Genomic DNA, 16200 nt, shown 5'->3' on the forward strand with positions numbered 1-16200 from the left:
TCTGTTTTCCATGTCTGGTCTTTGTCCCTGGATTACATTCTTTTGATTACCGCTATAACCTTGGTTCCCTTGATTACTCCTTGACAGGATCACCGAAGTGAGTGTTTTTCATGATTTAACACACACACACAATTTTTCAACAATTTTTTTCAAAATTTAATCACCGAAACACCAAAATTGAACAGCTAGCACTATTGGTATATATATATATACTTAACAGATATTTTCCTGTCTTTTACGTAGATGCATATTGCGATATCTAGACTCTCAATATTATTGCGTCGAATTACACGTATATGCTTTCAATATAAAGAAGAGTAATATCATATACATATGTAAACTTTTTAACCAAACATATTTAGTTTTGCTCCGTGATGTTGATGATGAATAGGTGTAAGAAAAATATTACATAATAATGGTTATTTCTTTTGTCAACTTTTTTTTATATATGAAGTTTTTTTTCAATTTTGTTTTTGTTTTTGTTTTGTTTGTTTGTTTAGTTTTTTTGTAAAGCTTGTTCGTTTTTTCTAGTAAGTGAATATTTTCTTCCTTCGTTTTGTTTTCAAGATTTTACAGTTTTTGTACGTTCCAATAGATGATACAAGAGTACGAGTTCGAGTTTTGATTAGTGTAGGAACAATTTGCTATTAATTTTCACAGCTTTAACATCGTTGAGAAGTTTTAGAAGCTCATTAATATGTGCAGTTCTATAATCAAACATACTTTGCAAGTTTTAAAACAACACTACAATGATAGAGTAGAACAGAGCATTACATTGGGTGGACGAATACAATCTCAACATTGCTCACTCCATTAAACGTTTAACCCTACCGGTGCACTGGTCAATGCTCCCAGTTTTAAGTTGAGTCCGAGTTGTTTATTTACTTTTGTTACTTTGTATGTAGTATTTTGGTTATTATTTTTATGTTTTTTGTTGTATGTGTCTGTTGTCCATGTCTGGTCTTTGTTTCTGCATGGGTTACATTCTTTTGATTTCCGTTATAATCTTCATTCCCTTGACTACTCTTAAAGTATCTAAAACACAAAACTTGCATTTTTTTATTGTTTGAGATTATGCACAATCTCAGGAAACATTGAAAGAAGGGATTTTCTAAAGGTCTTTCTTGAATTTATTTCCTTAGGAATGCAGTTCTCAGTGTGATTGAACCATATTCCTATTTCAATAACATATGCTTATGTTTAAAAAAAAACAACTTTTGTTTGTTAATAAGCCCTCTGTTACGAAGGCAAAATCAAATTCCCAAAACTCATTTAACCCGTCCTTCCACAGTACTGGATTGGCACGTCGCAAAAAAAACTTGACAGGGCTTGGCTAATTTGCCGACTCAATCACAATTCAAATATTGAAAACTTGAAATAAAAATGGATTCTTTTGAGTGCAAGTCAATTGTTTTCTAAACTGCTTATTACACCAATTAGCCCCGGATTGTATCGTTGGGTTTATAGTATTATTCACTGCAAAGTTTGTTAATGTATAAACGAATCATGCATAACATATCAAACAAAAACCTTCATGATAGTTCCAAAGAAACAAAGAGTGAAACCAATTGTTGATGTGAACTGAAAACATATAAAACATCCTTTGGCACTACTTGCACTATTTATACCTAAATGCAGCATCAAACGCTTGAATCAGTATCCGTATCTGAATTAGCAAAATGCATAGAGGGCCTAATAATGGTTTTCCCACCGTCAGAGGGTTCATCGGATGAAAATTTTACAGACGGGTGTATCGCAGTTTTCGAGTTTTCAGTGGATAACATATTGCTTTTATTCTTTGATTCTGTAGTGTTTTCAAAATCATGAGTATGTTTAGCTGAATCGCTATCGTCTGAAAGTGATAGTTCAACGTCAGAGCTAGTATTCGAATCGCCTGTGAGGCCTTGTTCCGGTTCCGATGTTACACGCAGAAGATCTTCATCAGTAAGAACAACATTATATTCTTCGTCTTTGTCCTTATCTACCTGGAAAAAAGTCAAATCTTGATTGGCAGAGGCGGAACTGTTTTCATGCGTTTTTGATGAATGTATGGTAAACACGTCTGATGGAATATTTTGTATCGGTGGAGGTGGCATTGATGGGGTAGGCGGTGGAGTGCAGTCATTTTCGCTACCAGAATCAATCAAACTGGTATTTTCTTGAGATGATACCATGTTATCATCGTCACTTACATCAATCTTTTCGAATGATTCATTTAACGACGAACCTAAAGGAGAAGATTTTAAAACGATACCATTGCTTGGTATAGTACTGTCAGTTAGAACAAAATCAGAATGTCTGCTATCAAAAACTTCACCAAAATTTGCTGTTCCAAACCCATTTACATTTGATCCAAAGTCTGGTAAGTTAGATGGCACTTCGAAACTTTGCATTTCTGGGGGCGCTGTTACTGGTAATGGAGGCTGGTTTTCGTGGTCAGTCGTATTGATTTTCGTCCAATCCATATCTTCGCTATCTACCTTAGACGATTCAGCATTGAACACAGACGTAAAAGGGTCTGAGGCTATGAAGTCGTCTGCACTAAGATCTGTGTTTGTATCTAAATCTGCACTTGAAAAGGGTTGTGTATCTTGGTGAAAAGTATTCATTTGACCGTGATCTTGTGCAAATGGATCATTGTTTTCGAATTCATTCCACGGACTATTTGATTGTGGGGTTTTGGTCTCAAATCTTTCATCTTTTGGTACTTTCATTCCATTATTGGCGATTTTAGAAACTTTAATTTCAGTATCAGTATTTTCCTTTGGTAAATTATTTTTCAAAGATAATGATTCGGAACTTTCACTACAAGACGAACTTTCATCACTATCGTTTGTTTTGTACGAAATTTTGATATGACTAGGCAAGGTTTTATTATCTACTTGTAACGTAGACGTTTCGAGTTTATCATCTTGATGGATGTGCTCTAACGCATTGGTAAAAAAAGTTTGGTCCGGCGAAACAGTGATCTCATTATTCTTAAAAGAAATTGTGGCATTTTCGTCAAAATTGGTACAAAAATCATCGGCATTCATTGTCAATTTGTTCTTGTTAAGTGATTGTTCACCGCCATTTGATAACTCCGGTTCATTCTCTGATATAACATTAACATCTATAGTCACTGTGTCATGATTATTCATAATTTCATACTCTTGCAAAGTCATATCAATATTATTTGCATCAACATTTATTTTGTTATCTTGAACGTCAGTAGGTTGTTCTGTTTCTGGGTTCATTTTATCTGATTCGTCGACGTTGACAATGTCATATTCGTCAGAGGTACTACCACTTTCGACATCACGGTTACCCATTTGAAAGTCATCATATCGATCTTCGTCGCTCGATTCCGGTTGGGCTTTGTTCTGTCGGTCATCACTTTCGTCGTCTTCTTGTATCACTCCCTCGTCTTTAACACGGTTAAATACCTCTATGTTCTCGTAATCGGCATTGTCATCGTAATCACTGTTTGAATTAACACTAGCCTCACTTTCGACTGATACCTTCGACATATTTTTTGTCAAGTTTAAATCAACAGATATTTTACGTCTATCGGTGTCTCCTAAATCGTCTGCCTCGGAGTCAACCTCGTCCAAAGCGTCTTGTAGAAATGTCGACATGATGTGACTATCGACTGATTCGGTCGATGTGACGGAAATTCTAGCCTTTTTCTTCTTTCTCGGCTTTGCAACAGGTGGTTCATCGTCTAGATCTGTTACCGTGTCCGTAACGCCAGATAATGAAAGAACATTCGTCGGTTGCATTTCCGCATAGTCTAGTCCGGGATTATCAAAGCCGTCATGTTCGTCTGTACCTTTTTCAATTGTGTCCATACTACTTTCCCTAACCAATGACAAAGTATTTGTCTTTTTGGTATAAACTGGATTGTGGTGAGTAGAAAAGTTCTTCCCAATGATCATTCGGACAGGATACTTTTTCCTATACCACCTGTAAACTACCAGTCCAACAATTGCAATAATAATTACAGGGACTAAGATTCCTACGACGATTGCAGTTGTCGACGACGACTTCTTGTTAGGAGAATTCATGCCAAGTCTACTTCCGGTTGTAACGTCTGTTACGGATGTCGTCACCTCTAGTATTGACGAATCAGACGTCAATAAGGTTGATTTTACTTGTCCTGTTTGTTTGACAATAGAATTAACGGTTGATGGTCTAGCATTTGTTGATTTTCCCTGCCCTGTAGTTTCTTTATCAATAGTAGTAACTGTCGAATGTCCAGCATTTGTATGATATAGAGTCTGAGATTCGGATGTTACAATATCAACCTGAAAAGAAATGTCAAATTTAGTGATATGTATTTTACGATGTATCAGACTGGTCGACAAATTCAGTTTTTAGTAATGCTAGTGTAACGATGACTGTCGTTACTCGGTATATCACTAATAATTGTTATCTACTTCTAAAGATATATCTGACTCGTAGGCTTAGTTCATAAAATCATATTCAACCACAATCGTGTACACAAGGGAGCATAATTTTGATAAAATTATTCAACGTCATTTACATTAAATTCAGTCAATGTATATTAATTGTTTCTCGATAACATATCAATTAGAAATTAAACAGAATACTATACCTTTGTGTTCAGTATGTGTATTGTAATGTTAAAATGTACTAAAGAAGAAGCATCAATACTTCAAACGAGGGACAAAAAAACCTTGGAACGCAAAAACTGTTCTCGAGAATAAATTGTACAATACAAACGCAATATAAAAAAAAAATAGATACGAACATTAGGAACCCTACCAAAAGAGAGTTAGCTCAAGTGCACTAGAAGAATGAGCAGGCACCAGCTCGTTGAAGGTCAAGCACGACTATTGCTGTTGTAGGTAGTCATTATTGGAAACAGACACTCCCTTTTAGTCACTGAGCTTATGGAGACTTTTGGGTGGACGACGTCATTCAATTAAATGGCCGAAATTTCTAGCAAAACGTATGACTTGAGAGATAAAATTCTATACACCACAACATCTAGAATTTAACTACGTAGGAATGGATAGGTCGTTTAATTTATAAAGAATATTGTGTGGATACTCATGTACTAAATTCAATAATATCATATGTTTAAAGGAGTAACCTCTCATCAGCAGCGTAAAACTGAATATACAGGAAGGCCTTATTCTACTAAATTGTACATGAGAAGGACTCAAAACGACAAAAATATCGAAATATGAAGTCAAATCCAAAGTGGAATACAAGGAATGAAGCTTCAGTGTGTTAGGGCTCTTGAATTTTGCTACTGCAAACTGCAGTAAATAACCAATGATGTGGAAGTGACTACTTTGCTGGTAAAAAATACACTCGGGGACTAGTCCATAGCAGCGGCATCGACCGAGTAAAATAATTCATTGATTGAATTTTACCCATATGTAGCTTCTCAAATCCTTTAATTATTGAAGGTCTCCTATAAACTGTATTAATGCAGACATTGTGTTAGCAGCGATATAAAATGTTCATACACTTCGTGATCAGAATCTTAATCAATAGAAATATTTACCTTGTTGACACTTACTGTTGTTGGATATATTTCACGTTTAAATCGGCTACCTCTTGAGTAGGAAACATCTTCTTTTTGAAACGTAAGTTTCTTACTTGCAGGGCTTTCTTTCATTTGCACCGAATTTGATTGTCGAAGAGATTTTCCGTTTTTGTCTCTTTTAAATATTTTTTTGTCTTTGCATACAAGCTGAAAATTGCTGCTGCATTTATGTTTGAAATGTCCTTCGTAAAAGTTATTGATTGCACTTTGTGATTGATTGCAGCTACACATGATCTGAATATCAGTGCTTTTAACAAATGTTCGTTTATTTTCTGCTCTGTTTTTCCGACACTTAAAATATCCATATTTCTGGAAACGAAGTTCGTATTTGCATTCTAGAAATTGGGTCACAGTTCTGGCTCTACATTGAAAATAGGACAAATTTTTCTGATTTGCTGATCCTACATGCAAGCACCTCAGAATATCTGTATCATATTTGGATTTGTTTGGAAATGAATTGGTCGAAATAACAAACACACATATTAAATCTATGACCAGAAGTTTTTTGTCCATCTCCGCACAATTTTCACACACAATCCTAATTATGAGTATATACTGATGGTAAGTATAAAGTTCAGCAGATATCATTATAGATAGCTCTAACTCAATATCAATTAAAACCAGCCATGTTAAACTACCTACACACAAGATAACAATATATACCCTCATACATAACCACTGATGTGACTTGAAATTAATCAGTCACAATACTTACCGTTAATTGCTAATCCTTTCACTGTCATTGAAGCTGATTCTAGTATTGATCGGAACAATACAACATAAAATTCTTTAGGAAAAAATAAGAAATATTTTTCTAAATTACTTTCTAAAGTATAGATAATCCACTTGTTACTTAATAAAACATGCAATCGTGGATGGAAAAACCCTTACAGACAGAAATAGGCATGCTAATTAAAATGACACTGACCTTAATTATTACTTTCATTGTGATTAAAACCTATTCCATTAGTCAGTTATTTGAAATGCAATAACAGATATTTAATTGTTTGCAGACAAATAGAAAGAAATCAAAACATTCAACTTATAGTTGAGTTATATTTTCAGCTTTTCGAACAGTTGTCGATACACTAAAATAAATTTTCCTTTTTATATATTTTAAACAATTAATGTAACGCAAAGTTTCGCCATGTTTACTGCTACCTTGATTTTCTTTTACCAATGAGTACCTTCTCTGAATATACATGATTGATTGATTGCTTGTTGGGGTTTAACGCCCGAGCAGCAATATTTCAGCTATATTCAGGCGATGAACTTGAAATGGGTGATAAAATGAACATGAAAAAGATGATATGAAAAAGGGATGGGACACAAGGGAACAAAGTCGATACAATTTAGATTGTCGGGCAATTTAGCCTCCTGTGGCGGAGCGCAAAGATTCCTACTCCTATCGAATACCACAGCAGGGTTCTTTAACGTGCGAGGAATGTAGCATCTTTCCCAACACGGTGCACCACTATGGTTTGCGGTCAGGATTTCCGTATTATAGCCTGACAACCCCAGCATGTAACACGCCAGGGGTACCCCATTCCACCACCTGGGGCACACATCCCAGTTGCTCTGTGGGCAGAGCGCTCTAGCCCCCGGCTAGCGTTTTGAGCAATATTTAGTCGCCTTTTACGACAAGCTTAGCGCTGCTGCAGGACTATTCTTTTGACAACCGGACCTGCACGGGGCCTGAATATACACGGTTATTAAAATGTGACTGTATTTTAATCAATAACCCAGTTTGTAAAGTGGACAGTTTAATTGATAAGACAACATGGAGGATATTTCGATAAAAGTTTTATTGTTTATTTCCGTTTTACAGGTAACGTGTTGTACAACTACATTTGAGTAAAGCAATTTCTTTTAACAATATTTTTAATATTTGTGTCATTCTCCATTTATTTGTACTGCCAATTGATTGCAATTAATTTTCTCTATCTGTTGTAGTTTCATTTAATCTCAAGGACGAGGGACTCATAAAAAATTGTTAACTCAAATACACATAAAAATATCATAGAAACAAATTTCAGGTCATCCCTGCCGCTGTATTGACTCCAGTTACTGACAAGACGACACAAAAACCTTCTCTTACGACACGAGATCCAAATTATCGCTTGTATGCTCGTCTGGATTTCCATTACAACAGATGGTCTAAAGAAGTAAGTCTCACCTGCCATAATCGTTGTACATACAAATGGTTACAAAAGGAAGCAGTAATTTTTAATTGTTTGTGCTAATGAAAATGCTAAAGCATATATCCAAGATGCTGTTATATGAAAAAAAACGTGCTGTACTGTGAAAGTTTTTTTTATCCATGGATACCAGTTTTCGTGGTTAAGGGAATATACAGTGGATTTGTAGATTCTTAAATTACTCTATCATACAAATGTATTAGAAATTCCCTTTTCGTAGGGTACCAAATCCACGAAAACCACGAAAGTTGATACTCCACAAACAATATTGCTTTCACAGTATTTCAGTTATTGTGTTGTCAAGTTGACATATCCCTTGCATCACTGTTTTTATTTGGAGGGCACAATCTGTTGACACCTTCAAAAAATGAAACTTCATTCAACGACGGTTCTCAATCCTTTTCTTGGTATAGTCGTGAATTTGCAGGTGTTTTGGATTGTATAGTAGACCCTAAGAATGTTTTCTGATACCTGCATCTATGATCGTGTAAATGAGAATGTTTTAAAGTGTGTATTAAGAGATGTTTTTATTCAGGATAGGATGTTAAACAAAGCTGTCATATGATCATCGTAGCTGGAAAAGTGTTATGATTATCCTACTGCCTTCTTACTTTATATCATTAAATACATCCAAATAAATCATTTTTTGTTTGTCACACTCCAGAGATAGTCTAAATTATTTGTCGGCGAGGAAAATTATTTATCTAAAGCCGTCACGTATTCTAACCGATTACACAACAGGAGACAAAAATATTATCAGTTTTTTTGTGAATGTTATTGTTTAAAAATTCTTTGCACACGCTGCCTACCCTATGGTGATATTTTATAAATACATAAATACTTATCACAAAATTGCAAATTTTGGTATGCTATACATGTGTTTCAAGGAGTAACCTCTTGTCACCAACATTAGCACTGAATACCTAGGAACTTCATAGATCAAAATATATCCTCTGCCAAAATAACTGAATAAAAAAAAAATCGAAATATTAAGCCAAATCCAGCACCGAAGAGTTCTAAAAATAATGTCAACGTAGCTTCAACTTTGTAGCCAAAAGTTTAATACAAGGAATAACGCCCAAGTGCTTTATGGTTTTATCGAATTTTGTATGGAAAATTTCGGTTCAAAGTTTGGATCAGACAAATCTGCCTACTAGGATTGTAAATACCCTCAGGGACCTACCAGAAGAGGTTTCTATAGCTATGTTAAAAACACCAATAATGTAAATATTGCAAATATTGGTATAATATACACGCATTTAATGAGTAACCTCTGATCAACAGCATTAGAACTAAACATTTAGGAAGTTCAAGATTCAAAATATATAATATACAAGAGGTACTCAGAATGGGAAATATTGTAAGAAAGCCATGTAAACTGAATACATAAGAAATGTGCATATACAAACCTAAAATTAGCGAAACAGACCATGTATGACATTTTGTTACATTTACAGCATTTGCTACTGGTAATGTTACCAAACCACGACTGTTATTTTCTGCCCTTAACAAATGATGATATTCTTAAAATACAACAACCAGAAGGTCTTCAGCGGCTTGAGGTAATCAAACAATTATAAAGTTATAATCTTGTTAAACCTGCTCAACTGAAAAATGAAATTTTTGAATCAATCAAATTAAAAAAAAAAGATACTTGTTGTTATTTTTCCTTTTTTGACTTTCGAAGTTCAAATTCACCATTTACTAACGAATGCTTAGCGTTCCTATGAAGGAATGAGTAGAAGTTATTTAAATTTTTATTTTATTCAGGGAAATACTCAACACAAAAACGCTGCAATAAAAAATATAAAACGAATTAGATTAAATAAAACACTCGTTACCCGACAAAGATCACACTAGGCTACACATCTTTGGTAGTTATTGGATTCTTATGTCTTGTTAATTTGCAGGCCTTTATGATACATCAAATTGGTAAAAACTTATTTTCAACGTGGACACAAGACGATGTACTCGTGCGAGACGACTATTGGGGAAAACGTTGCCACCAAAAGGTTTTCCGGGTTTTCAGACTGTAATGCATATTTATTTGACGACACGTGTACCTTGATTAATAAAGGATGGTTGAAATTTTTAAAAAAGTGTGTTTAGTTGTCTGTGAATTCCAGTTCATTTGTTTTATTACGCTCTTTATGAACAAAATACTGAAAAAAGATTAACGCGTATATTATTGTCTTCAGAATGCGCTAATTTAAAAACATTAGAAAACATCGTTTTTTTGTAGATTGGCATTTAAATTACCAAGAGATTGAAAAATGACAAAATTGTCACCTGCACTGTTGGGGTTTTGGGTTACAATTTTTTTCTCAAAATTGCACTTAAATAGCATTTCTGACTTATTTTAGTCCTTTGATCTACTTAGAAATGTAAATCACTGTTGATAACTGATAAGGAAAGGTAGGAATATAGATGTGTCAAGCGTTGGGAACTAAACATCGGTAGGCACATAAATAAGACCAATCAAACATAACGCAATAGGAATTAAATATAGAATAAGTAACGGGCAGACTGAATCCCACCGAAAATGACGGTTAACAAAGGTGTTCTATAGAACGTAGTTTCTAGATTTATTAAGTCGTTCGCTTTAAAGATACAATTAAGTGAAAGAAAAATAAAGAGAAACACTGAGATTCGAACGGCCATAAAAAAGAACACAATCAAATGATAACGTCTAGACAAGGAAAATTGACGAAGACGACAAAAAATGTAATAATAAAAGAAAAACTCACAAAGGAGCAGAAGTAGAAGAGCAACCAGGAATCAATATTCCAAAATTGGAATATTGGACCAGGTGCATCGGTAGGGTAAATATGAGATTAGTTGATTGTTTATCAAGAAGAAAAATGATAGGTGTGCTTCCGTTCATGCTCATGTCTGACTATGATCCATGGATAAGCACATCTGATACTATGTCCAACACATTTTTGGTAAATGTAAGAAAACAAGATTTTGTTAAATTATCTTAAATACAAGACCTTACAATCCATAAAGGTTTGTTTGTTTGTTTGTTGGGGTTTAACGTCTGAGCAACAATCCATAAAGGTAACAGTACAACTTAACCTACTTATCAGTAGATTTATTGCGATAACTAATACATTATATTGACCTTCTAAGTTAGTATAAATATGACAAAATCAAATTTTGGAATTGTGATTATCTTTTCACAGGTACAGTATTTTGATTGGAATCGATTTGAACGCACATATGGGTGCTATTCGATTAATATTTTATTCATCAAAAAATGTATTGTTTCCTTTTGTTTATTTGTTGCTTTTATCGTATTTCCATTTGGTTGTTTTTGCCACTGTTATTCATCAAATGAATAAGCATAACAGTTATTCACGACCATTTTCAATACTTGAATTATGCATTTGTATATGCTAGTATTTTGCATTTTAGTCTATTTTTGTTGCTGTTATAACCCAAACTCTAATAACTCACAAGACCACACAAAAACCCGCAGTTACAAGAGAGCCAAATACTTATGCTAGGGTAGATTTCCATTACAACCAGCGTTCTCGTGAGGTAAGATGTTTGGTAAGGGGTATATATGTAAATATCAACCCACAAAAAAGCAAGCATTTTTTTATATTAAGTGTTTGTTGAGGAGTTTCTCACCATTTAATCCACACCAATGTTTCTTTTTATTTTTCAATGAGTTCAGCTATTTTCATGGATTTATAGTTGTTTTCTGGGCAAAGAGATACAGTGTTCAGAAAATTTTCAATCATTCTATTAAAATCTATGCATTATGTTTTTGAGCTGATGTCCGTTGAAATAAAAGATGCAAACGATAAATAACCGATCAAACATTTAAACAAGCATAGGGATCATTAATGTTGGTTTGATATAGTACATTATCAATAGGGTGAAATAAAATATTTCATAAATTCTTAAATTAAAGCACCTGTTGATTGCGCAACTAAGCAACCATGACTGTTACTGTTTTCCTTTGACGTCTAGTGAGGTACAAAAAATTCAAGAAAACGATGGTCTTCAACAGATGGAGGTATTTGTTTAATTGGAAATCAGCACAGATACTAATTTCATAAATATAAACTTGAAGAAAGTCAAGTTACGTAAAGGAGAAATCAAAATCTTAGATCATTCCAAAAACCAAATCCAAACCTTATAAATACACGTAAACAACATATAGAAAAACGAAGATGGCAAAACAGAAAACTTTTAAGTAGATGGTCCTTTTTTATAATACGGGGCGCCGAATGGGACTCTTGGGTTTTGTATTCAAAATTCAGTTTTGTAAAGACAAAAGTGAGCTTTGTTCAACAAAAATTTATAACATACTTCAAATTTGAATTTTGTCATTTAAAGTAATCTTTCAGTGGACAAAAGTTACTTTCGTCATGACAAAATTCACTTTTGTATCACAGACTTTACTTTTGTTACCTTATTTGAATATTGGGTTACAAAAGTCAATTTTGTATGCAAATTAGTTTAGTTTGGATTCTGTGAACTAATTTGCATACAAAACTGAGAAATATTTTGACAGAATTAAATTTTGTCACAAATTCAATTTTGTGTTTACAAAATTGAATTCTATCATATCAGAATCACTTTTGCATGCAATTTAACACATAATTCACTTTTGTGTCACAAAATTCAATTTTGTGAGAAGAAGTACTCATATTAGATATAGTAACCGCAGGTCTCGCAGACGCAGGTTTCCGATTACTTCGCGCAAGAACATATCATATGGGTGATGAGTTATTCTGCAAAAGTAAGTAATACCTAACAAAGTGTTTACTTAATTTGCAGAATAGCGCATCAACCATATTAAAAGCCATTGCTCGAAGTAATCGGAAACCTGCGAGACGCGCAGTTGCATATCCAAAGGATTCTGTAAATTAATTTGCATAAAAAAATTGACTTTTGTGACACGTACAAAAGTGAATTTTGTGCTAAATTCATTTGCATATCTAAATAATACACTAATTTGCAAACAAAATTGACTTTTATGACACAAAATAGACTTTTGTCTCACAGAATTGACTTTTGGTGTGAAACAAAATTGACTTTCGTTATTTAATTAATTTAATATTTGCATACCTATTTGACAAAAATGAATTTTGTCTACAAAATTGAATTATGTCTACTAAAATGAATTTTGTCATTACAAAATTGAAGTATTCATGAAACAAGTTTGTATAATATAGTCTTTAATTTTGAAACGAATAAAAGTTTTAAATAGATTAATGAGTGCCAAGGCTACATCAGTTTTCAAAGACCCCGATGTAGCGAAAACATTGTCTACTATACATGACAAATATGTTGTCGTACCAGCAGACAAAGCAAAGCCCAAAACAACATTGTTTTTGTCTGCAAAACGTTTTATATCCAATGTTTATTATCAGAGGTAGACGTAGAAAATAATAGCAGTGATAAGACCTATACTGCTACCACTTTCTCCAAAGAAGAGATTGTGGAAAACAATAAATCTGTGCTATCCTCTTTTGGTCTCTCTGCCAAGGACGATGATTGTGATTTACCGTACTGGATTTCTAAACTCCACAAGAATATATACAAACAACGTTTCATAGCTGGATCTGCAAAATGTACCATCAAACCTCTTTCAAAACTTTTAATTTCTATACTCACAACTGTCAAAGAGGGTCTGTAGTTCTACCACAACACTTGTTTCTCCCGTAGTGGTATTAATTCAATGTGGATCCTGAAAAATTCGAAAGGTCTTTTGGAGACAATCAGTTCAAGACTATTATCTGAAAATAATAGCATTAAAACCTATAATTTTTCAACACTGTATACTTCTATTCCCCATACTCAGTTAAGGTCTTTTGGAGACAATCAGTTCAAGACTATTATCTGAAAATAATAGCATTAAAACCTATAATTTTTCAACACTGTATACTTCTATTCCCCATACTCAGTTAAAATCCCGACTTAAAAACATTATACATAGTTGTTTTTAAAAAAAAAAGCTGGTACACCTAAATACAAATATATAGTTCTTGGTTGAGATTCCTCATACTTTGTAAGAAATTATTCCAAATCATCTTCCAAATATACAGAGGAAGATGTTTACAAAATGCTGGAATTTTTAATCGACAACGTATTTGTCCAGTGTGGTGGACGCGTTTTTCAACAAACGGTCGCCATTCCAATGGGAACAAATTGTGCTCCTTTACTTGCTGACCTATTCCTTCAATCTTATGAGGCTGACTTTATAGCTGATCTGATCAGAAAAAAGAATATCGTTTGACTAGATCCTTCAATCTCAGTTTCCGCTATATACATGACGAATTATCTATAAAAAATCCTAATTTCAGTGATTTGATACATCGCATCTACCCAAAAGAACTTGAGATAAAGGATACTACAGACACTGTCAACTTTCTTTTCATCTGTGGCAACATCCCTTCGGCTCCTGCGTATGGAGTTTTCATATCACAACTCATACGTTATGCCAGAGCTTGCCGAAACTACGTAGACGTTTTGTGTCTCGCTAGAACTCAAATAGATAGGCTTCTGGAACAGGGTTATGTTGCTACAAGATTAAAGTCATCACTACAGAGGTTTTATGGTCGTCATCATGAACTCGTGGATCGTTATTGTATATCCATCAAAAACTGATTTATTCAACGGGTCGTAGTTTTCCTTTCATCGTTTGTCTACCCCGGACTTGACTTTTTATGAGCAACTAGGTGGATGTTTCTAGAAAAGCAGCGGACGCTTACCCTACCGGTGCACCTGGTCCATGCTCCCAGTTTTTAGTGGAGTCCGAGTTGCTCGTTTGCTTTTGTTGCTTTGTGTGTGTGGTTTTGTTTGCTTTGTGTTCTCTGTTGTGTATGTCTGTTTTCCATGTCTGGTCTTTGTCCCTGGATTGCATTCTTTTGATTGCAGCTATAACCTTGGTTCCTTTAATTGATTACTCTTTGTAAGACAAAGCTGATTTTGTTATGACAGAATTCAATTTTGTGTACACAAAATTGATTTTGATTACAAAAAGATCAAATCCCATTCGGCGCCCCGTACATAATATTTGAATAATTTGTATAGTTGACGTAAAGTTCTTAAACAGTTTAAAAATAATGATACAGACGTTAATCGTAGAACATTTTTGCTTCAATTATTTCAATAAGTATAGATTAGAATAAAAATTACTTTTAATACCAAATGATCGTTTTTAAATCGGACCAGATATGTGATATTTTACATATTTTGTGCAAAATTTCTGTAAATATAATTAAAAAAAAACTTTATAGGGAAATATAATGCTTTTGTTCGTCATTTTTTCAGACTTTACTCATGCATCAGATAGTCAATAATTTATTCTCTCCGTGGACGCACGACGACCTTTTTGTGCGAGACGGTCAATGGGGAAGTCGTTGTAACGGAAAAGTATTCCGGGTTTTCAGAGTGTAATAGTGATTAAACGAAGTTACTTCGTTACTTTATATTTCTTTGCATCGATGGTTAATATTATACAAAAACATCGGAAACTAAATATCGGCAAAAGGTGGTGAAACGTCATCAATGGGTCAATTCAAATATACGCCAAAATACTTTGCCATAACGTACAAACAGGAAACAAAGACGATCTACTAACACTATGTTACAAAAATAATAACTAAAAATACATATAGAAAACTAAAGAAAATGAAAACAAGACGTAACACAAAATAAATAAAGCACTAGGAATCTGAAGAAAAATCAGTTTGTACTGTATGTTCTGTCATGCAACATCGGCTTTCTTCTAGATGATTTATAATTGTCTGCAATAGGTTTAATCTGTGAAAAGACACAATCTACGTTATTTCCGGGGCGTTTTCGTAATAGTGTGGATTGCTGAGAGACATTCGTACTTTAATTTCAACACAACACATATATTCCAATGAAAAAAAACACACACACACATACAAAGCACTATTCAATTCTGTCAAAATTACACTTAGTTTTAATATTACACATACTTACCAAAAGAAATGCATTGTCGATTTAGTTGTTTTATGTTGCAATTTCTTTTAAGTTCTTATACGAAATCGGCCATGTTTTCATATTAAAAATCTCAAATTAATATTTTTCCTTGCACCTTTGAGTTTTTCATTAAATATTGTAAATTAGAAGAAGGCGCCGAGAATGTAAGTTTGAGATTTTTTTATGAAACCTGGCCCAATTGGTCGCCTTGTCAGTTGTGTGTTATCTTAAGACGTTACAGAAAAGGACCCGTCGAGTTCATAAAATTATTAATTATTATCAATACAATTCTAATAGAACATTAGTGCAGATTTGACTGTTTTGAATTCCTAAAACGACTTGATGTCTAAAATTACTATTCATACTAAAATCCTGAAGTGGATGTCATCCTCATCTTGGATACAACCTACTGACTGTGTTTATATCTAAATACACAGAAAATAAGTGATAAATAAGATGATTCCGACTGAA

The 16200-nt window shown here is 33.8% G+C and overlaps 3 protein-coding genes across 4 annotated transcripts; 2 read left to right on the forward strand and 1 right to left on the reverse strand.

Moving 5' to 3' along the window:
* Positions 1 to 1107: 1107 nt before the first annotated feature.
* LOC148614836 (uncharacterized) lies at positions 1108 to 6186 on the reverse strand. The gene is made up of 2 exons (XM_088589259.1): positions 5519 to 6186; positions 1108 to 4286 (listed from the first exon to the last, which is right to left on the reverse strand). Exons 1-2 carry the CDS (start codon positions 6146 to 6148, stop codon positions 1641 to 1643), a joined length of 3276 nt encoding a protein of 1091 aa, XP_088445385.1. The 5' UTR covers positions 6149 to 6186; the 3' UTR covers positions 1108 to 1640.
* Positions 6187 to 7231: 1045 nt separating this feature from the next.
* Positions 7232 to 9857, forward strand: LOC148614837 (uncharacterized). The gene is made up of 4 exons (XM_088589262.1): positions 7232 to 7388; positions 7597 to 7725; positions 9216 to 9320; positions 9669 to 9857. Exons 1-4 carry the CDS (start codon positions 7341 to 7343, stop codon positions 9792 to 9794), a joined length of 408 nt encoding a protein of 135 aa, XP_088445388.1. The 5' UTR covers positions 7232 to 7340; the 3' UTR covers positions 9795 to 9857.
* A 714-nt stretch (positions 9858 to 10571) lies between these two features.
* Positions 10572 to 15204, forward strand: LOC148614838 (uncharacterized). 2 transcript variants are annotated; one of them, XM_088589260.1, is made up of 4 exons: positions 10572 to 10709; positions 11176 to 11301; positions 11681 to 11785; positions 15052 to 15204. In XM_088589260.1, exons 1-4 carry the CDS (start codon positions 10587 to 10589, stop codon positions 15175 to 15177), a joined length of 480 nt encoding a protein of 159 aa, XP_088445386.1. In that variant the 5' UTR covers positions 10572 to 10586; the 3' UTR covers positions 15178 to 15204. The 2 variants fall into 2 exon arrangements, with proteins under 2 accessions (XP_088445386.1, XP_088445387.1); XM_088589261.1 differs by lacking the exon at positions 10572 to 10709 and adding an exon at positions 10806 to 10943.
* Positions 15205 to 16200: the final 996 nt, after the last annotated feature.

Source organism: Perna viridis, chromosome 6 (assembly GCF_037379345.1).
Source record: "Perna viridis isolate PV_CMFRI_1.1 ecotype Kerala chromosome 6, ASM3737934v1, whole genome shotgun sequence".
NCBI lineage: Eukaryota > Metazoa > Mollusca > Bivalvia > Mytilida > Mytilidae > Perna > Perna viridis.